Here is a 23,598-nt window from a genome sequence, read left to right as displayed (position 1 = left end):
TTTCCTACATTAAAATAGTACTTCATTGAACCTCTGATTTCATTCATGAGGCTTTTGAAAATTTCCTTCAACAGCATTACTCAACCATTGATATACCTCATCTTTTGTGATTGTTGTCCTAATCCCCTTGTCAGTTCTTTGTTAAGTATATACTTCATGATCTGGGGGACTTTCTATAGGTTTTTGTAAGATATTTCATCAATAGCAGTACATTGAACTATTCTAAGCCTTGAAGACTTAAATAGTACATCATAGATGTGTTATGATGTCTGTTGGTAAAGGAAGTTTTACTAACACTGAAATAACATTTTTGGACATATTGATCAGTGAAGCACTTTTATTAAACATCCATTGTCCCCTCTTTCCCAGAATATCACCAATCCACTACAGATTATGTCTACTTTTTCCACATATGGAGCCAGACTTCTATTACATTAGTTTCTTTCTAATCTGCCAGCTCAGTACTTCTTGGAACTTACACCAACTCTTTAAGGCTCCAGGTGTACCATTCAGCAAATTATTGAATCTGCATGCTAAATGGCATCCCAGAAAATAACTTTATGCTTGAAAGAATTTATATTATTACATCAATTTCTCATCATACATTTTCTGAACAGTGTATTTTATCATATTTCTGGAAAGTAGTTCTTTAGGAAAATGTTGCAGTCTATTTGTGTGCATGATTCTGATTTCTTTGTAGTTATGGTGTAATATACCATGATTTTTCATCCTGTAGCATCAGTGGATGATTATTGCTATTAAAAGATGGGTTTTTGTATTAGGAAAGAGCATAGGCTAGGCAGAAGTATTATATAATTTCCAAAATGCTTTCCCACTGTCTTGTCTAACTATTTAAATGTTTAGCTAATCTTATACCTCTCTTCCATTTACTCAGCCAAACTCCTAGGCAAAGCTGTCTACAATAATTTCCCCCAGTCTCTTCTCTCACTCATTTTGCATTCTCGCTTCTAACCTCATCACTCAATTGATATTGCTGAAGTTGTTGGTGACCTTTAGACTGACAGATCTAATGGCCTTTTCACAATCCTCATTCCACTTGACCTCTCTGTAGCATTTGACACTACTAAACATCCTCTCCTCCTGGACATTTTTCCTCCTGGGGTTCCATGATCTTGATTCTCCTCTTACTATCTGCCTACTCCTTTTTGCTTTGTGAGATCATCCTTCATGTCCTGCTGCCCTGTCTGTCAGGGCATACCCCAAGTCTCTTAGACTTTCTTTTCTCTCTGCCATGAATTTAATAATTGTCCCTATATAGATGACTCCCAGATCTATATATCCAGCCCTAGTTTCTCTCCCAAGTCCTAGTCCAGAAGCACCTTAAACTCAAGATGCCCCAAAATCAAACTCATCTCTTCCCAAAAACCTACCTCTTTTCTTTTCTTTCTTGTTTCTGTCTACAGTGTACATCATTCTTCCTTTTACTCAAGTTCGTAACCTTATTATAATCCTTGACTTCTAACTTTGCCTTACCCTGTATACTCAGTTTTCAAATCTTGTTTCTTCTTCCCCAGCATCTCTTGCAGCTCTTTCCTTCTCTCTACCCATACATATACCACCCCAACTCATACCTTTATCAATACTCACCTGGTCTGTTACAATAGCTTATGCATTGACTTCCCTGCTTTAAGTCTCTTCCCACTTCAATCTATCCCCAACACAGCTACCAAAATGAGTTTCCTAAAATAAAGTTTGCCCATGTCACTACTCTTCTCAACAAATCCCAGTGGCTTTTTCATATTATCCCTGTGATCAGATACAAATTCTTTTATTTGTCTATTCAAAGCTTTTCACAGTCTAGCCCCAACCTTCCTTTTTTGGCCTTATTATACATTTGCCTCCTACATGCACTCGATAGGCCAGTCAAACTAGCCTTGTTCCTTCTCCTTATACTTGGCATTGCTTCCTATTTCCATGCCTTTGTACTGGCTGTCTCCAATTCTTGGAATGTACTTCCTTACCTTTACTGCATAGAGTCCCCAGCTTTCTTCAAGACTGAGCTCAAGTACAGCTTTCTGCATGAGGTCATTCTTGATATTCCAAAGTGATAGTGCAGTTACCTGTGTCAGTCAGCTTTTTCATATATATGTTTGTTTTCTTCCTTGATTGAGTGGAGATTCTTAGAGAACAGAAACTGTTTTGCTTTTGTCTTTGCATCCTCAGTGCTTAGTATAATGCCTGGCACATAGGTACTTAATAAATGTTTATTGATTGCTTTATCATACTCAGTTTTGCACCCATCTTGTTGTCTGTCTGCAAGATTTATATATGGATGAACAGTCTACATTGGTGTTCTTCATCTGTTTGCTTTTTCTGAGGTTGATTGTTAGGCCAGAATCTTTTGAGTAGCTGTGCATCTCACTAAAGAGTTTCAGAACTCCCACAGGGCATGAGGCAATGTCATATGTAAACTGATACATTTGTAGTAATCCCCCATATACAGAGAATGCTTATCCTATTTGGACTTTTCACTGGATAGTCTTCAAAACAGAGACAGGGTTGTTTTTTTTTCAAACATATGTTTCCCCATTTTATGATTTGCTTGATATTGATCAGAATATTATCGATGAACAAAAATATTCCTCTCTTTGAATATATTAAGGAATCTTGTACAATTTTAACATAGAAGATTCAAAATAGCTCCCAGTCCCATGTAGCCACCAATCTGCTTCTGCATAATGCTTAACAAAATTATTAATTAAATGTTTCAGTATGTATACCTACTACAAGAAATCTAATCTCTATTACTCTAGCTTTATCTATTCTTATTACATGTGAATGTCAATAAGGCATCTTGCTAGATTATAGCATTAACTACTCAAGTATAAACTAATTAAAAAATGAAAAGTTAGTGTAGCAACTGGTTCCCCAATTTTGAAATCCATGTTATTAATCTATACCATTCCTTTGTACTTTGTTAATAATAGGCCATCTTGGGTCCCAGTGTTCTGTATGTTTTTAGTCATACATTTAAGATTTTATTTTACCTAAATAGATGAAGCAGCATAACATAACAGAAAGGTAATATGTCCTAGGACTCAATAAGCCTAGATCCTAGTCCCATCTCAGTATCAGTTGTGCTCTTTGATTGGAGAGAAGTCATTTAATTTTCTCTTTGCAAAAGAGTAAGCAATTTGGCATGGATATGGAGATATATACCTATATGCCTACCTACATACATACTTTCATTCATAAATATAAGTATATGTATATATGTTGTTTTGATGCTTCTATTTTTTGTGCATGTTTGACATTTACTGTAATAGGGGCCTTCCTCTAGGCCTTTTTATATTTTGTAGTTACCAGTTGAACACTGATACTCCATCTGCTATTCCTTGCTCTTGCCACATGACCAGCACTTTTCTCTAGTGCATTTCTTCAGTGATCAACAACTAAATTTTTATAAAATATTCTTGACAAATTATTCTTACACAGGCCTTCGTTTGACAAGGAAATGTTAGATAAGAGGGATGGATAATCACAAACACTGACCTGATTCAAGAGAGAAAACAGATTGCTCTAGAATGGCAGCATTTATGGATTTGGTCTGAATAAACCTATTGTTTGATTCATTTACTGTACTTAAGCAATAACTCGAAATGTTATGAGTAACTGAAGCTGTTTTTAAAGTTAAGGGCATAAAGGAATGGAAATGCCTTAAGAAAAGGAAAGTGGATGAAAAGGACCATGTTCCATAGTGCTGTTAAAATGTCAAGCTTGAAACATTCACTTTATTTTAATTTAGATAAGAGATGAGAATAATTAGGTGTTTCAGACAGTTGGTAAGAAATGAATTTGAAAAGCCTAAACAATAAGTAAAGAATTTCATTTAGGGAAACTCTGTCCAAGCATAAGTCATAGCCTAAAAAGAAGTCTATTGTTTTATTTTTTTCAGGAGTTAGCTCAATCAGCGCACCTAATGTTTTCAACTGCCATTGCTTTCAGCATAACAGCCATAATTTTCTGACACTATGTTTACTGCTAGATGAAGTGGCCATTTAAGGCTGTATAAATCAAACAGTTTGGATAAAGCTGGCAGTATTTTTAATGTCAGGATGAGCAGGTGTCTCAAATTTGCATTCATTTCCATATATATTTTGTTTGAACATGCCCTTGCCTATGTAAAGGGAGACTTGACTCCTGTATTGCTTTAAATTCATTTCTATTCAGTACTTGAATTGAAGATTTTAAATGGTTATAATTCACACAGTAGCATTTCAGGAAGTTTTGAGTTAAATTAATGTGATTTTATAACCTATCTGTATCAGGAGCTCCTTATGTGTGTGATTATGGGCTTAAGTAGGCTTAACTCAGAAAAGATAACATTTGCGCTTACAAATATGAGGTATATTTAATATACAAAGGGCCAAATTTTATCCAATAAATTACTGATTTGAATGAGAAAGTTAATCTTGGGAGAATATATATCAAAATCCTAGTAAATAACTATGTTCTGTGAAAATGTATTCTCTTTACCATTTAACTTCATGTTAAAAAATGAGAATGGTACCAAAATGTACTCCATTTTGAATACAATAAATACAGCTATTAGAAAATTATTTTACTTAGAAACATTTTATATGCTTTTGATTCAGAATAATTTGCTGTTTCCCTTCAGAACCACCACACTTTGTTGTGAAACCCCGTGACCAGGTTGCTGCATTGGGACGAACTGTAACTTTCCAGTGTGAGGCAACTGGAAACCCTCAACCAGCCATTTTTTGGAGAAGAGAAGGAAGTCAGGTATGATGTTTTTTCTGGCTTTTTGACCCTTAGTCACTGTTTCTGGAGTTACCATGAGAAAAATGGTTCCGTTCATTAGACTTGTAGCTAGTAGATGATGGGACTTCTTTGTGTTGTACAGTGTTTTATTAATAAACCAGTCAATCAGCCAGCAAACATTTATTGTTTACTGCATGCCAGGTTCTGTGCAAAGCACTGGGGTTTTAAGGAAAGGCAAAAACATGTCCTCAGGGAGCTTATAGTTACAGGGTAAACAGCATGTAAAGAAATAGGTATGTAAAAGAAATCTGAGTAGTAGATGGAAGGTAATCTTAGATAAAATGATTCTTGAAGTAGGGGATTGGGAAAGCCTTCTGTAAAAGGCAGCATGTGAATCTTGAAGAAAGCCAGAAATTCTAAGAGACAGAGATGAGGAAAGTGAACATCCGAGGAATGGGGGACAGCTGGGACAAAGCTACAGAAATGGGAAATGGAGCATCATATGAGAAAAATGGCATGCAGGCCAATGTAGCTGGGTTATAGAGCGTGTGATGTGGAGGAGAGTGTAAGAATACTGGAAACTTATTAGATTTAAATTACTAAGTATGTTATATTTGTTTTTAGAGGAAAAAGGTAGCTACTGAAGTTTATGGAGTAGGGGTTAGGTGACATGGTCAGACCTATACTTTAGGATGGGATAAAGGAGAAAGTACTTTTCCATGTTTCAAAGTGGCTCAATGCTACATTCCTCTAAATAGGAATAATACAAATTCATATAAAATAGCATTTTTTTAAAAATTCAGTTCATTGTGATTCCTATTTCAGCCACATCAAGTCTTTTTAAATTCACTTTTGTCTTCAACATTCTGCTAACCAGAACTGTTGACCAGAAATTCTGCACATTTCAAACAATAAACATACCAATAATAATTAGCATTTATATAATGAGTTAAGCTTCAGAAAGTGCTTTGTGGGGCAGCTAGGTGGTACAGTGGATAGAGCTCTGGACTTGGAGTCACGAGGACCTGAATTCAAATTTGATCTCAGACACTTGACACTTACTAGCTGTGTGACCCTGGCAAGTCACTTAACCCCAATGACCTTTAAAAAAAAGTGCTTTGCCTATGTTGTCATTTGATCTTCACACAAATCTGAGATGGGTGCTATTATTATTCCCATTTTACAGATGAAGATACTGAGGCTGAGAGAGGTTAAGTGAATTGGTCAGTTCACAAAGCTCCTAAGCATCTGAGCCAGGTTTTGAACTCAGATTTTTGTTATTTCAGGTCCAGTCTCCTCCACTGTCTAGCTTCCTGTATGGTACAATTAATGTCAGTTGTTCATAGTTAAGACTGAAATGGACTGTAATATCTTACTGTTCCTTTTCAAATACACATCAAGTTATATTTAGTCTCATTTGCATACTTTGTTGTATTTTATCATATCTAATTATATTATCTGCATAATTTCTAATTCTTTGAATTTTTTCAGTGTACATATATGCAATAATTTTCTATTAAGCACAACACTACATTTCCTATACATTGTATAATAGAGTTTGTGCAATTGAAAGAGCTATCTAGATAGCCCATCTACATATAATCAGTTAAGTCCTGAAATTCAATATAAAAACGATTTACCTTGTACTCGCTATTTTAATCAGTAAGTCAGTAAGCATTTATTAAATCCTAGTAAGCATTTATTAAATAAATTCATTAAATTTATTAAAGCAATATTAAATACCTAAAAATCACTGTGCTAAGTTTAGGGGATACAAAGGCAAAGGACAAATATTTCTCTCAGCAAGTCCACAGTCTAATGGGTTAAACAATATACAAACAACTATTTACAATCAAGATAGATACATACATACGGGGTGATTTAGAGGTATTCTCAGTGCAAAGGCACTAAGATTAAGGAAGAGTGGGAAAGATTTCTTGTGGAAGTTGAAACTGGCTGAAACTTGAAGGAAGTCAGGAAAGTGAGGAGGCTGAGATGAGGAAGAAGAGAATTGCAGGCATTGAGGACAGCCAGTGAAAATGCTGGAAACCTAGAGGAGGAGTGCAGTGTGTTAGGAACAGCAAGTAATTCAGTGTCACTGAATCACATAGTATGTGTGAAGAGTCAGGTATAAAAAAATCTAGAAAGGTGGGGGGTGGGGCAAAGTTATGAGGGGCTTTGAATTTCAAACAAAAGATTTTATATTTTATCTTGGAGTTGATAGGGAGCAAGTGGAGTTGATTAAATGGGGACTGGGGGAGGGGGAGAAAGCGACATGGGGATGGCATGGTCTAACTTGTGGTTTAAGATTAGTCTGACATTTGAATGTAGGATGGACTGCCGTAGGAAACACTTAGGGCAGCGAATACCATTCAACAGGCTATTGCAGTAGTCTAGGTAGGAGGCGATCGGACTCTGCACCAGGGTTGTTCTTGTCCATCCTACCTCTTACTTAGCTATGGTCTGTTCTAGTTCCCCTAATAATCTCAAAGCTTTCATTTTCCTTCCTTATAACTCTAAAAGCTGGAAAATTCTATTTTTTTTTTTGTAATGAATGTCTGAGTTCCTGTGAACTGCATATAATAAGGTCCCTGGTGTTTTTTGCATTGAGAAAGAACAGAAAGATTGAGAAACTCTGGTGTAGGTCTTATTTTTCTAGTTTGTTGATGAAATTTTCTGTCTGAGACAGTGTCAAAGGCATTTGAGACAAAAGCCAAATGGATGACAAATATCGTATCCCAAGAATGATATTGTCATGGAAGATTAGATTAAAAAGAACTTGTTCTCTATGTATTCTGCTGCTTGTTTAATATACCTTATTTTCTTTAATATGTGAACAAATATGATTTGTGTTTATAGTGATTTACTCTCAAAATTGAAATATACTAACAAATTTTTTTCATTATCTAGGGCTTTTTTTCCCTTCTCTTTAAAAGGTATATACACTATAAATTGTCCAAAATTCTTATTTTGTATCCATGATCTAGGACTGAGTCTATCAAGGGACCTTGTAGAAAATATTAATACTTTTAATATTTAGAATGAAATTTAAGTCATGTGAGCCTACGAATCAGATTCCTTTAATTCCGTGTTCTGCATATCATGGATATAAGCCTAATAAAAGTTAGTGACTTGCTAATCTATTTTGCTACTCCAACTTAAATTCATATCCTCTGAATGTTTTCATTGTCCCCATTCTGTATTACCTGCTCAGTGTCTTTCATTGGTGAATGCAAAAACTTCACAGATACACATTTACACATTCACAAACACAAACAAAAACTCAGCTATCAATCTGTTATTGGCACTTCTTCACTTAATTAAAGAAGCATTTTAGTTTATTTGATCCTGATTTTTCTGATCTATTTTCACTTATAGCATAGTAATTCTCATTCATTCCGTTTATTCTATTGATATTCAGTATTTGTATTTTATTTGTGTATTACCTTCACCTCCAAAAGACCCAAGGGTCTTAATACAGTTTTGAGGCATTAAAGCTTTAATGTTAAAGCTTTAATGTCTTAAAATTTGACTAAGACTTTTGGGACGCCTTGTATATACCAATTCCTCTCCTCTCTCTCCATCAAGGTAGCCAGTCTTTGTGACAAAGAATAGAAAAAAAAGTGGAAAAACAGTTCAGTCAAACTAATCTACACATCAACCAAATTACAAGGAGATTATGCGGTGTTCAACACTCAAAGTCAACCTTTACAAAAAAGGAAGGGAGGCATATCTTCACAATTCCAATTCAGAGAAAACCTTGGTCATTATAATTACCCTCTGTTTAATTTGGGGGTTTTATTTCTTTTTATTCATTTCAGCCATTTCCATTTCCTGATTCCATTTACTTTTCTGCATCAGTTCATATGGTCATTACTGTATTTCCCTGAATCTTCATGTTTTTGTCTTACAAAAGAATAATATTTCATTGCAATCATCTCCCATAATTTATTTAGCCATTCCTCAAATGATGAGTATTTCCTTTGTTTCCAATTACTTATTACCACAAAAAGTGTTTCTGTGAATATTTTGGGGTATATATAGTGCCTTTCATTCTGTCTTTGACCACCTTAAAATTGCTTGTCATTGTGAACTCTAGGGCAAAGAGTTGAATGTGGGCATTTTAAGTCGTTTTTTTTTTTTAGCATAATTCCAATTGTCTTTCCAGAATGGTTGAACCAATTTCCACAAACAATACATTTTCACAGCTCGTTTAAAGTTAGCTAGTTCTATCTTTTGTCACCTTTGTCAATTTTGATGGACATGAGTAAAATTCGAGTTATTTTTATTTACATTTCTTGAGTGGCTATCAATCATTTGAAATTCTTCATTTGAGAGCTATTTGTTGGTATCCATTGACTACTTGGCTATTGGGAAGTTAATTTATTTTTCATGTAGATGTTTCCAAACTTAAATATTTTTTTTACTTAAGTCACTCCCAGTTGTTATAATTGATAGTATCTGTAATAAAATTTCAGGTGATTTTCTTGTGACTACCAGTCAGGGTTTCATTTTTGTTCTCATTTTGGTGGGCAAATGCTCTGGTTTCATTGTTTTATGGTATGTTCTTTGGTCAGTTGAATAGATATTTAAATAACTTAGTTATTTCTAGTACTTTCCATCGCACTCCATAGGCTAAAATTTACTGAGTGCCATATCAGGAACTGAGAATTGAGAAGAGCCAGACAGAATTTGATTTCTGTTGTGTCAAAGACTGTCATTATTTTGGCCTTAGATTGGTCAGCATCTTTGGTAGACCTAATATGGCCACAGTATTTATTGGAATGTAAATTTGTGTGTATATGTATGTGTGTATGGATGTTGTAAATTTGTCTATACACATATGTATGTATGTGTGTATTTAGATATGTATGCATGTAAACATTTACTTAGTAAAATTTATCTGAAATTTTTAAAACTATGATTTCAAATCCCAAGTAAGTTTAGATATTTTGCATATTACTTTTCCGCCTAATGCTATTTTCACTATATTGCCTTTTATGATCATTTCAAATCTGATTATTTTGAAAATTTCTTTGCTATGTTTTCAAACAGCCTTTTCATGAGAAAAATAAACTTCATTGTTTCACAAAATACAAGGGGGCAGCTAGGTGGTGCAGTTGATAAAGCACGAGTCCTGGAATCAGTTGGACCTGAGTTCAAATGTGGCCTCAGAGACTTGACACTTATCAACTGTGTGATCCAGGGCAAGTCATTTAATCCTGACTGCCTCACCCTGCCCCCCCCAAATATGAAATAGTGCAGTGTTTTATGTGTAAACGTATTCAATTTTATTTTGATTGTCAAACATGTCATTTCAGTTTGAGAACAAACTAACCATAGATACCCATTTGATAATTTTTTTAAAAATGTAAGCTGTTTTTATATTCAAACTTGATTCATAACTTCATTTCAGTGTGTTACAGAAAATAGATTTTATCAGTATTTAATAGAAGCAACAAGGTAATTGAGATTGTCTAAAAGGTTAGGTTGATATAGGATACTGGGTTGTTTGCAATGGAGTAATAAAGTGGACATTTGTTGGTGTGTTAGAAATATCTTATTTAGACTTAATAATAAACCATTAAATTCTTTGTTAAAATGTAATTGTACTGGTAAGTTCAAAAAATTTTAGGGTTAGAAATTGAGCTTGTATGTAGTCATAATGTTTTTTTTTAACATTTCCTCCCTTCCCTCCCCTTGCACCCCCCAATTGAACTGGTAGTCTATGTTTCATTTGTAAATCTAATAGCATCTTCTTTTGTAGGCAAGTACTATGAAACAGCGAAATGAAATTTAGGCTTCTAATATGTGATCAAAGTGACATTAGCATTGATAGACTTTGAAAAGCTACAGGTGTACGTGTATACATAGTGTGCCTGTATATTATATTTCTATATGACTAGATAATAAATTATTTGCCTTATTTAAATGTATGAATGTAAAAATATTGGAGCTTGGCAGATCATCTAATATTACTTTTTCTTGTCCTCTTCCGAAATTATGTCTTCTAGAACCTGCTTTTTTCATACCATCCTCCACAATCTTCTAGCCGGTTTTCTGTCTCTCAAACGGGTGATCTTACTATCACAAATGTCCAGCGATCTGATGTAGGATATTATATCTGCCAGACTTTGAATGTTGCAGGAAGCATCATCACAAAAGCCTACTTGGAAGTTACTGATGGTAAAGTAAAGAGTTACTTATTTTACAGTCTCAGAGTCTTGGTGAAAGCCTCAACAATTTGCCAGGATATATGTTTACTCATAATCTGACATCATTTTTTGCCATGATTTTGGTACGGGAATGAACACAATATTAATAGGATGTTTAAAAATCTAACATAGTCTTTACAGTTAACATTACTGTTTATAATTAAATTATATGTTCTACTTTTGTCTTACCTCAAGATAAATCAGCATTTCAGGGTTGGGAAATGAAACTAATCATTTATTCGCTGTTGATTCTATAGTAAAACTTATACAATGTAATTTTTCTCTGTTTTGGATGTGTGTGTGTGTGTGTGTGTGTGTATGGAGTGAATGAATGGAACAGAAGCTGATATAAGTAACATTAAGGAAAATATGTGTGTATATGTAGACATACATATACATACATATATAGTTACTTTGTGATGATCTATATTTCTGATTTGACAGAGAAAAAATTTATTTTCTATTTTTCATTGAGGTAGTATAGGGAGCTATTGGTCAGAGTACCTAACCACAAATTTCTAAGAGAATAGCTTGCTCATTGTCAGTGGAACTGAGACCTAAGATTTAGAAAGATTTGGGAGCTGTTAAGTCACATCTTTTCCTTATTCCTTAATTATGAAGAGGGAATAGGTAGAACAGAAGATGATAGAAGCAACATGAAAGGAATGTGTATATATTTATATACTCACATATATATATATATATATATATGATCTGACTTTTTACATGACACATAAATATGTAGATATGTGTATTATATATTTATATATGTGTATACACATATAGTCAAATTGTGGTATAAGTCATTAGTATAAATGTGGTAATAATAAAATGCACTGAAAATCTTAAATAAATGTGCTGATTTCCTTTAGTGTTTGGATGGTGATATTGAGATTGAGGGGAAAAGGGAAGTGTTATACATACACACACACACACACACACACACACACACTTGTGTGTGGGGTTTTTTTTTTCACTTCAAAGTTATAGTTTGACTTCAATACCTTATGACTATTTGGCTCATTATTTCTTTGATTAGTGGCATTGAAAAAATTATATATTGCCAATTCAGACCAAGGGAGAAGTTTGAAAGGCCTATTTCTGGTCCACAATAACAGAGATTTATATCCTCAAGCTGCTTTTGTACCTAAACAGATTCAGAACTGATGGGAAAAGGGAATTGAAGTAGAAGATAATAACAGTTATAATGAATTAAAGTCAGAACCTATGAATTAAAGTCCATAGACATGGACAGTATCTGGCACATCAGAGCTAAAAAGCATACAAATTTCACCAACTTTTGGCAATAGATGGAGATGTTCATTAATGATTAAAAAAAAAAAGATTTCTAGCCACTCATAAATTGCATACACATTCATGAATACTTTCTACCTGATAATCCCTTTGGCTAATTCAGACAGTCCAAGCATCAGTTCCTTAATTTTATGATCTCTACTGAAGTCTTCTTAAGATGCCTTATCATGACCTGAAGATTGGTCTGTATTTTCAGAAATTATGTTAGCAGGACACAAGCTCCAACCATATTAGCTGAAGCTTTTCGGTTGCCAAAATAAAAAGTCTTCAGTAAGAGTCCCGGTTATGGACCAGCCTAATTCAGAGAAGCCCATTATTAGGCTGGCTACATGGTGATGAAGTTTTTGGTCACAAAACCTTTAAAAAATTTTTTTTGAGCTTAGACACACAAAAATAATATTTCCATATAGACAGCAGAACACAAAAAAAGATTCGTGTATGAAACCAGGAATCTCCATTTCATTCTGTTTGCTTTTTAAAAGAAGTATATAATAAATTCCACACTTTATTTTTAACACTGTACCACTTGTTTATCCTTCCTTCTGAATTTTCTTCTTTCTTTTCTGTGCATAATTTTAAATGTTTCAATGGCCCTTTTATCAACTATCCTCCACTCCAGTTAAAAGCAAGAGAGGGACCCCTATCCCTTCTTCCTCGAAAGAAACTGGTAGCACATTAGCATGATCAACCAAAACAAAGCCATATAGTGGCCATACCCAAAAGTCAAGTCTTGATATTCCATCACTCCTTAGCAGTCCATCAGGAGGTAAGCCACATGCTTTATCAAAGGACTTCTGGAGACGTGGTTGGTCATTGCACTGATCAGAATTCTTAAGTCTTTCCAAGTTGTTTTTTATCTTTATAGTAATTGGCCCCCTGATTCTCCTCACTTCACTTTGCATCAGTTCATCCTACTCTAGATTCTCTGAAATAATCTCTTCTGTCATTTCTAATAATACAATGATTTTCCATTATATTTCTATACCAAAATTTGTTCAGCCATTCCTCAGTATTCCGGTTCTTTACTTTTAAAATAATTACCTCTTCAGTATCCCCAGTATTCCCCTCCTTCCCTCTCTTCTCCCTCTCTCCACTTGTTTCCCTGTTGAGATTAATTTGCTTCTTTATTATACTCTGTGTGTGTGTGTATGTGTGTGTGTGTGTGTGTGTGTGTTTAGCTCTCCTTTGTCTAGTTCAGGTAAGAACTAGATAAGATGAGGTTCATCTCAGGTCTGCTACCCCAAACCTTTCCTATAGGTTTGCATATTCTCACGTATGATAAATAATAAGTTTCATTCTTCTAGTCCTTTATACACTATATTTCTTTTACCCTCCCTTATTTTTCTCCTCTTAAAACCCTTGAAAATGGAATCCATCTAGATGAAATATCACCTAGAGTTAGGACTTCTGTTTTCTAATTTAACTTTCTTAATATCTTTTGAAGACATTAAGATTCCTAAAGGCCATTTGTTGCTTCTGTTATTAAAATGTCAGCATTACATAATCATATAGCCCTTTTCAGATGCTAATTTGTTTCTAGGTTTCTCTTGACTATCATTTTTACATTTCAAAGTTTCTGCACATCTCTGGTCTACAGCGTAATTACATTAAAGTCATCTATTACATTAAATATCCCTTCCCTGCACCTCATAAAATAATACTCACCTTCATAGAGTAAGTTGTTCTTGGTTGTAAGTCCATTTTTTTTTTGCTTTTTTGGAATATTACATCCCAAATTCTCCTTTCATTAATAATAGGGGCTGCCAGGATGCTTATGTCATCTTCAGTGTGGTTTCTTATTACCTGAACTCCTTTATGTATACTTTAAATTATTCTGTAACATGATCTCTCCTTGACCCAATTCCAGGTAAATTTTATTATTTTCTATTTTTTCAGTCTTCTGATTTTGTTCTCATCTTTTTTTTTTTTGACATTTTCATAGAATCATGGATTTCTGTTTCCTCTGTTCTTGTTTTCAGAGAGTTCATTATTTGGGTAAGGCTTACTGCTTTCTATTCTAAGAAGTTCTCCTCAAAGTCTTTCATGCAGAGCTTTTATTTTATTTTTTAAAATCCTTTGTTTCTTTCTTTAGGTATCTCTCTAGCTCTTGTGGAAAATCCATATTTTTCCATTGAGTTTCTGGTTTTAGTTGTTATAGAGATACTTTCTCCTTAAAACCTATATTTTCAGGGACTGCTGAATCTACAATTATTCTGTAGTTATTGATTGGGACTTTCTTTAGTTTACTCATCTTTCCTGCTTTAGTTGTTGAACTGGAAATTTGTGCCAGGGCCAGGCTCTGATTTCTTCTGTACTTTTAGTCGGGGTGCTTAGCCCAGCTTTGTCTCCACTTTTGTCACCTCTGTTCTTTCACAGATGTCCAACTCCCATGGCTAGACTTCCCTGCATCTTTGAGGTTCATAGTGATCTAGGGGCTTTTGGGGCATCTCAGAATTCTAGTGGTAGGGACCATGCAACACACGGATGCCTGAGCTGTCCATGTCTGAGCACTGCCACACTACATTGGTTGTATGAAGGGACCCTTAATTCTTGCTGCTTCTGGAGACAGAACCTTGCAGGCTGTATGTGTAGCTGTCTTGCTACTGGTCATGATGGAATGCTACTGGTGTTTGGTTGTGCTGCCTCTAGTTTGCCTAGCGGTTCCCTTTCCTACTTCTGTGTGTTTCTAGAAGACTTTTTATATACTTCTGGGGCAGAAGAAGTCAAATTGCTATGGCTTTTCATTGGATTTCTTTATCAGTATTTAGTGTGGTACAAATTTTAGGCTTTTTCTAGATTAGGTATTTGGGACCTGGGGATTCTGACCCCATTGTACCAACATCTTGACTGGAGCTCTTTATCATCTACAATAACTCTTAAAAACAATCTACCCAGTCATAAGAGAGATTACCTAACTTATTAAATTATATATTCTTGATTAGATAAATTCCTTAGAATTTATGCCTATGTGACTGTAATTAATCAGAAATATTCTTAAACCTGTGGTAATATCAAAAAATTTATTTTCTCTAAATAAATGTATGATATCACTCAAAATTTGGAACTGATTTGTTTATTGTTTTGTTTTTAGAAAAAAGAATAAATGATAAAGTTATTCTGACATATTAATCATTATCTCTATAAACAATCTAGAAAAATATAGTGTCAATGATACGCAACTGAAAAAATCAAGTATGAGCTCAAAAAATTATAAAAAATATCAAGTATAGGACTTTTTCCTGTATATTTAATGTTTTTGAGATAAGACAAAAACTGCCAAGCATAACAATACTTCTTTCCAGGATTTAATTATGTTCAGTTATGCAACTGCGTGGTGATAATATTTTCATAAATGTTTTGACTGACTATGAATACACCATTTAAACCACAGAATTGAAATTTCAATATAGCTTTTATTACAAGTCCTTCTCTAGACTCCAGAATTTCCATGTAATAATAATACTAATATCACATATGTGTACCTTTCAGAATACTTTAAAGTTCATTATTTCTTGACACAAAATAGTCCACAGCAAAGGTACATGGCAAGCCCCAAACCTCTAGTTCTTTGGGCCTGCCATTTTTGGAAATAGATCTGTGATATAGGCTATACATACACATTCATATTAAATATATTTTCACATTAGTCACATTGTAAAGAAGACTAATGTGACAATGTTTAATATGAGTGTATATGTATAGTCTAGATCAGATTGCACACCATCTTTGAGAGGGGGAAGAAGTAACTGTAGAACTCAAAGTCTTACTGAAGTACGTGCTGAAAACTAAAAATTAATTAATTGATTAATTAAAAAAGGAATAGTTCTCTGTGTTTTCCTGGCTGTCACTCGTAGAAATTTCCATACCTGGAGACTTTCATTATTGAAGCATTTAACTTCTTTGCTAATTGGTGCTTCCCTGCTTGTAATATCAGAATTAGGTAAACATTTAGAAAATCCTCCTAGAGACCTAGATCTCCCTATAAAACATATGGGTTTCCTCTGAATTGGCTTGTGAGACAGATCCTGTGCCCACACCCAACTTGGAAGACTGACAAGAACCTGTCATAACATGGGCACCAAGTTAGGAGGTTTGCCTCTCATTGTATTATTGATCTCCTTCATGCCATGGTCCAAAGATTAACTCATCTAGGAGTTAAGCAGCCTTTCTCTGGCTGAATTACAGAGATTTCCTGCTCTTCCTATGAACCAATTGCATACTTTTCTCTCAAGTGACTATCATGTATAGATAACATTTGATTTCTCTTCCCTTAACCCATTCCTTGTGCTCCAAAATGTCTTATGAGGGGCTTATCCTTGTGTGATTTAAAACATCTTCTCCAAAATTTATTGCTTGTAGCAGTACTACCTATCTTTTCCTTAGAAACCTTATGTTCCTTTTAAAGCATCTACAACAGACAGAGGCAAGTTCTCTTGCCATCTTTGAAACTGCTATACAGAAGTCAGAGTTTTCACAAGTTACAGTACCTAAGGATGTGTTGCCTTTGGGGAGCAGGGGGAGTGTTCCAAATATGTGATGAGTGAGTTCTGCTGACTATTTAATCCATAAGAGTTTGAAACAATTAGCCCAGTTACTTGTTAACAGAAAGTAACTTAATATAAAACCAAAAGAAATGGGGAGTTTAATCATTTGGAGTTTAAAAGGTCTTGAAAAATAGGAGAATCCAAAAGAACTTAAATGAATGCAAGACTTGCCAAGTGGATCCATTAGAACCATATGTTGAAACCATGTAAATGAAATCCAGCTGGCACGATACCATTGTCTTTTCTGTGCATCTGTTGAACAAAAAGCTATCCTCATACATCATTATGCCTTTTGTTGAATGAACTTTGCTTCTTAAATTTCAACTGAGGTAAGCTAAAATGTTTCTTTAGCATTCCAGAATTAGAAATCTAGAAATTCCACAATGAATCATTATGTGACTGCCTGGCAATAATTTTTAAATTCCTTAACCTCAGAAGTACTTTGAAAATGCCAACTACTGTGCTGTCCCCCTGTTCTAAAGTAGTACATTGTTTGTCATTTTCATATTCTGAATCCATGTATAATATGAATGCAGTCTGAATAAGACATGTCTCCTACATTAATTGACTGTTTAATAATCTTTAGTCTGTTTCAAAGCCTAGAGCAACTACTGTTCCTTAGATGATTAGAAAATTGTTTCCAGTTGTAGAAATCTGTTTCCTGTCGTTTCCTCTGGCAGTGATTGCAGACCGGCCTCCCCCAGTCATCAGACAGGGTCCTGGGAATCAGACTGTAGCAGTGGATGGTACTTTAGTCCTCAGCTGTGTGGCCACAGGCAGTCCAGTGCCCACAATTCTGTGGAGAAAGGATGGAATCCTCGTCTCCACCCAGGATTCTCGCATCAAACAGCTGGAAACAGGAGCACTGCAGATCCGATATGCCAAGGTAACTCAGAATTACTTCCTCTAGCTTTCTGTTGAGTTTCACTTTGTCTTTGCTTCTGTCTACTGGTATTTCAGCCTCTAATTTTAGAATTCATGAAATGTTAAATAGCAGTATAAATACCGTTTCACTTCGTTGCTTGGTCCTTTCAAACATTCTACAATCTCTGCTTAAGTTGCCTTGTATTTTTATGCAGCCCATGACAATGATTTAAGTATTGTTTATATCTTGTGAAAACACTTCTAACACAAATTGAGGAAAACATTTTGGAAATTGCAAGAGAGAATCCCCTCAAATAGTAGTGTGATAACAATAATTACAGAAAGGTTTTTTTTAAAAAAAGAAACATAAATACCAGTTCAGAATGCTTCAAGAATTCTTCAGTTGTGAATATGAGGTTGGGAGGTTGGTTCAACATTCTATAATTATGGAATGCATATATCCCAACAAAAGTAAAAAATATGTATATGCTGAGTGAATATTCGGAATTAGAACATGAAAAGCCTCTAAGTTTATGGGAACAATTTAAGGATTTATTTTCTGATACAATATAGCCAACATACCTGTTTTTCCAGGGTTGTGTTGCTGTATCTTTCCTTATTTCCATTTTCTTTATAGGTCAAGATTAGACAGGCTCAAAGAATATATAGTGAAAGGAATGAGAATCTTGACAGCAATAAACATTTACAGTTACTTTATTTTGTACCTGTAGATGGCTTTGTAGAATTATTGGTCAGCAGCTTTGCTTCTTTTTTTAATATGCTATAAAATGAACACCTTGTGATTAACATATTTATGAATGCTTAATTATTGTAAATGCCAGGGGACATTAACTTGACTTCTTTTTTGAAAAGTAAAATGGTAATAATCATGCCTTTTTAAACAATGTCCAGAGATACAGTTGTCATCTTAGTCATAGATTACTATAGTCAGTTCTTAGACTGGTTTAGAGTTAGATTTTGGGACCTGTGGGTATTCATTTTCTCAGCTATTAGAAAAGATACTTAATTCAATTACAAATTTGTTCTACCTCATATTTACAAAACTACTTCAAGTAACTGGTTGTGCATATTTATTTGTTGATCCCACAAACTGAATTCTGTGGACTTATATTTGGTAAAAAAAAAATTCAAGTTTAAAGAGAATTTGGTAATGTGATTCATTCATTTGACTTTTAAAAAGATTTGGAGACCAGTAGTTACTGAGATTTTTCAGTTTTTGAAAAAAAAAAGTGTTAATGCCAGTATAGTAAAATCTTTCATTTGCCTTACTGGGTAACATGATCAAATCAAATATAATATTAGATGGCTTTTTCCAGTTCTTGTCTCGTAAAATTTCTCAGTTCACATGCAACCAAATATTTGCAACAGAGTGGGAAAGATTATGTTTAGAGAGTTCTAATATAGTTATATCCATATTCAGGGGTCATATGCAGACCTACCAGGTGACTGTGTTTTTGATTGTTCCAAATATTTATTTTTTGCCTTTCTCAGCTTGGTGACACTGGTCGGTACACCTGTGTTGCATCAACTCCTAGTGGTGAAGCAACATGGAGTGCATACATTGAAGTTCAAGGTAAATTGAAGATTCTTCATTTGTTTATTTTTTTAAAAGCCTATAAACTAAGATGTGATTAATTTCTGAGAAAGTAGACATGATCAGACCCAAGTTGTGTATGTACACATATGTGGAAGCAGAGAGATGTATACATTTTACTATGCATAGACATATTTCTTTTGTCTTTTGCTTCTTTATTAGAATTTGGAGTTCCAGTTCAGCCTCCGAGACCCACTGACCCAAATTTAATCCCAAGTGCTCCATCAAAACCCGAAGTCACAGATGTTAGCAGAAATACAGTAACATTGTCATGGCAACCAAATTTGAATTCAGGTGCAACACCAACATCTTATATCATAGAAGCCTTCAGGTATAGTAAATATGATATATGCTGTTTTTCATACTTTGAATATACAATTGAGTATACATGTTCTAACTTGTGTTTATCTGTACTTAGCCATGCATCTGGTAGCAGCTGGCAAACTGTAGCAGAAAATGTGAAGACAGAAACATTTGCCACTAAAGGACTAAAACCTAATGCAATTTACCTTTTCCTTGTGAGAGCTGCTAATGCATACGGTCTTAGTGATCCAAGTCAAATATCAGATCCAGTGAAAACACAAGGTAAAAATGAATTTATTAAACCTTATGATACCATTTATCCATGTAGCTTATAATTTTACTGTCAAATAATGTGTATTACAAGTCAGTACTGAATACTTAAAGATGTTCTCCAAAATACTCAGTTGACCTTTAGTATTTATCATGATCAGAAAAAAATGAATAACAAGAAAGATGATGTTTCTCATTTTGTTTATACTTTTAAAACTTAAATTTATTCTAGCTAAACACAATATGAGTTAAGAATGCAATGGGTTATAATTACAATAATATCGTGGATGATTTTTGCTATCCAGGATTATTTTGTACATTAAAAATTAGCACCTCCACATCTTAACTGCTAAAATGTTACAAAAAATTAGAATTTGTAATCTTTAGTATATACTTAAAATCTATAGTATATACTTAACATATTTACAACTGATTGACTTTTACTGATATTGGTATGCCAGTACCTTTACTCTAGAGGATGATGTTGTAAAATTATAATAAAAAGTGATTAATGCTATCTGGAAATCATATAAATGTAGGAAATAGTTTAAAAAAAACTACCACAAGATCAAGGAAAGTTCTTGAATCCTTGTGTTCAATAATCATTCTTTATAATATAACTTGATTATTTGGTTCTAAAGGTCATTCAACATATTTTGTGTTGGAGTATCTATGGAGCCTTTTTTCCCCCTAATAATTAATTTGAAACAAAGATAGGAGAAAGAAGGGATTATAGTCATTTAAAAATTGAGCTTATGAACTTTTAAAATTACCCAATCACTGTTTATCTGTTTACCCTTGAAAGTAATCATAATATAACAACAGCAATACAAAGCAAAATGAGCATTTTATTCCCAGCTCCACCATTTAACATCTCTGTTGTTTAGGTTTAGGTTAGGTTGTTTAAGTTATTATCCTCTCTGAGCCTCAGTTTTCTTGTCAGTAAGACATACAATGTACTTTACAGGGTGGATATGAGATTCAAATGAGCTAATGTACTGTGAAAATCTTTTGTAAAATGTTATATGCTATACAAATGTGAATTGTTAACATGCTTTCTACAATTCTTCATCTAGAGCATGTTTTATATGTTGGAAAAGCTGTATGAAATTCCAATTCCTCTTAAGAATTTCAGAGTTTTTGTACTTAAAATTAAATTGTTCTTAATAGCTAAAATTTATTAAATCTTTAAAGCTAAACATTTAGAAATATAATCCATTTTCTTCACTAGGTCTCTTTTGAAAATAACTTTGCCAGGTATATATTTATACTAGAACTGGGTTAGCAAGTTATCTGAATAAGCTTCTGAAAGTCATCATGATATGTTGAGAGTGGGCATTACATTTTATAAGGTTTGTTCCATGAACAAAATTATGAGAACAGCATAATAAGAAAGCACACTAAATCCTGAGATTTTTTTAAAAAAAAATTTAATTAGTTTTTTTTTTTGGTGGATAATCATGATGTTAATAGGCATCCTTACTTTATCCCTGATCTTATTGGGAAAAATCTGTAATTTATCTCCGTTATAGATAAGACTGGTTCTTGGCTTTATGTAGAAGCTACTTTTCATTTCAAAGAAAATCCATTTAACCTTTATGTTCTCATTTTTTAAAAAAAGGAACATGTTCTGTCTTGACAAAAGTTTTCTGCATCTACTTATATAATGGTTTTTATTTCTCTTGTTATTAATATAGTCAATGATGTTTATGGTTTTCCTAATATTACTATTATAAATCCAGTATGGTCATAGTGTATAATGTTGTGAAAGATTGCCAGTTTCCTTACTAATATTTTCTTTTTCTTTCTTTCTTTCTTTCTTTCTTTCTTTCTTTCTTTCTTTCTTTCTTTCTTTCTTTCTTTCTTTCTTTCTTTCTTTCTTTCTTTCTTTCTTTTCTCTCTCTCTTCCACTCTCTCTCTCCATTCCTTCCTTCCTTCCTTCTTTCCTTCCTTCCTTCCTTCCTTCCTTCCTTCCTTCCTTTCTTCCTTCCTTCCTTCCTTCCTTCCTTCCTTCCTTCCTTCCTTCCTTCCTTCCTTCCTTCTTCCTTCCTTCTTTCCTTTCTTTCTTTCTTTCTTTCTTTCTTTCTTCTTCTTTCTTTCTTTCTTTCTTTCTTTCTTTCTTTCTTTCTTTCTTTCTTTCTTTCTTTCTTTCTATTATTTAATTTTTTGGTTGTTGTTGCCTTGTCTAAGATCATGATTGCCAGCTCTGCCTTTTCTGCTTCAGCTGAAACGTACTAGATTTTGTTACAAGCCCTTATTTTAACTCTGTGAATCTTTGCCTTTAGACTGTGTTTCTTATAAACATATATTTTTGGATTCTGCTTTCTAATCCAGTCTGTTTTCCTCTTCCATTTTGTGAATAAGTTCATCCCATAAGCATTTACAGCAATGACCATTAATCATGCATTTCCCTCTATCCTATCTTTTTTATACTTTTCTTTCTCCTTGTTTCCCACTTTTTCTTCATAGAGAAGAGAATGGTGAGAGTGGAGGATTCTGCCTGGTATCAGTGCTTTAAGCTTCATGCAGTCTACTTTGGCTTCCTTTTCTAATTCTTCTCTTTCCTTTGCCTAGAGCACAATCATAGCTTTTTATCCTTTTCTTTCCTTTTAAATCATAATTCTTGATCTACCATCCTTAGTTACAGTTTGTTTTGCTTAGGGCTAATTCCTCCTTTAATCTGCCCTCCCTCTTATTCCTTCTTCTCTCCTCCCCACCTTCTCTCTTCCCCACCTTCTCTTCCTATTTCCACATTGAATGAAATATATTTTTGCTCTCAACTTTGTGTTTTCTCCCCTCTTCCCTCCTTTGATTAATTTAGATGAGAATGAGGAATCAGTATCATCTTCTCTCCCTCCTCTACTTCCTTGTTTGTATAGTTTTCAACATATGTACCATGATTATGTGTTATAATTTTTCTCAAACTTCCTCTTAGTAAACATATTTACTAAGCACTTACTGTGTCAGGCACTGGGGAAACAAAGGTAAAAACAAACAAAAAACAATCCATACTCTCAAGGAGTTCACAATCTTTTAAGCTAATAAGTCTGTCTTATTAAGCTGTCTTTCTCTCTGTCTCTATATCTGTCTGTCTCTCTCCACATATATGTATATGTTTCATATTATCTCCCCATATTAGAATGTATACAATTTATCTTTATTTAGTAATTTATGATTACTTGCACATATTTAGTTTATTATGATTCTCTTGACCTCCTATGTTTGTATTTCAAAGTTTCTATGCAGTTTTTCTGTTTTCATCAGGAAACTCTTAGTTGTAAGCCTATACCTTTTGTGTTCTGGAATATTGTATTATAGGCTATATATACTCCACTATAATAGTGTCTGCAAACACATGATCTTGTAGTTCTGTACTTGAATTGTTTTGGCTTCTTGTGGTATTTTTTTTCTTGGTCCTGGACACTAGATTTTGGCTGTTATGTTCATGGGAGTTTTCGTGTGGGGTTTCCTTCAGGTGAAGACTGGCAGATTCTTTCTAACTTTTCCTTGGTTTCTAAGTGATCTGGATAGTTTTCTTTTATTATCACTTGAAATATGATGCCTATGTTTTCTTCCACCGATGGGGCTTTCAGGTTGTCTAATGATTTCTAGATTTCTAGATTATGTTTTCCATGGCAGTTATTTTTGCTATGAGATATGCTTTTTCTGTGTGGTTTTTTTTTTCAGTCTGTTGGTTTATTTTAAAATTTCTTGTTTTCTCATGAAGTCA

At 33.9% G+C, this 23,598-nt stretch overlaps 1 protein-coding gene across 1 annotated transcript in view; it reads left to right on the top strand.

The window, feature by feature from the left end:
* The window catches only part of ROBO1 (roundabout guidance receptor 1), a 480,872-nt gene that overhangs the window by 370,023 nt on the left and 87,251 nt on the right, over window positions 1–23,598 (top strand). The window contains exons 8-13 of the mRNA XM_078147422.1: window positions 4,640–4,764; window positions 10,758–10,929; window positions 17,497–17,702; window positions 19,193–19,274; window positions 19,458–19,626; window positions 19,714–19,880. Coding sequence (XP_078003548.1) covers window positions 4,640–4,764; window positions 10,758–10,929; window positions 17,497–17,702; window positions 19,193–19,274; window positions 19,458–19,626; window positions 19,714–19,880 — 921 coding nt within the window. The remainder of the gene's footprint in view (window positions 1–4,639; window positions 4,765–10,757; window positions 10,930–17,496; window positions 17,703–19,192; window positions 19,275–19,457; window positions 19,627–19,713; window positions 19,881–23,598) is intronic.

The sequence above is a fragment of the Phascolarctos cinereus genome, unplaced genomic scaffold (genome assembly GCF_003287225.1).
Source record: "Phascolarctos cinereus isolate Bilbo 61053 unplaced genomic scaffold, phaCin_HiC Scaffold_7;HRSCAF=346, whole genome shotgun sequence".
NCBI lineage: Eukaryota > Metazoa > Chordata > Mammalia > Diprotodontia > Phascolarctidae > Phascolarctos > Phascolarctos cinereus.
Note: the sequence above shows the minus strand (reverse complement) of the source record. Positions and strands in the feature narration are given on the sequence as shown.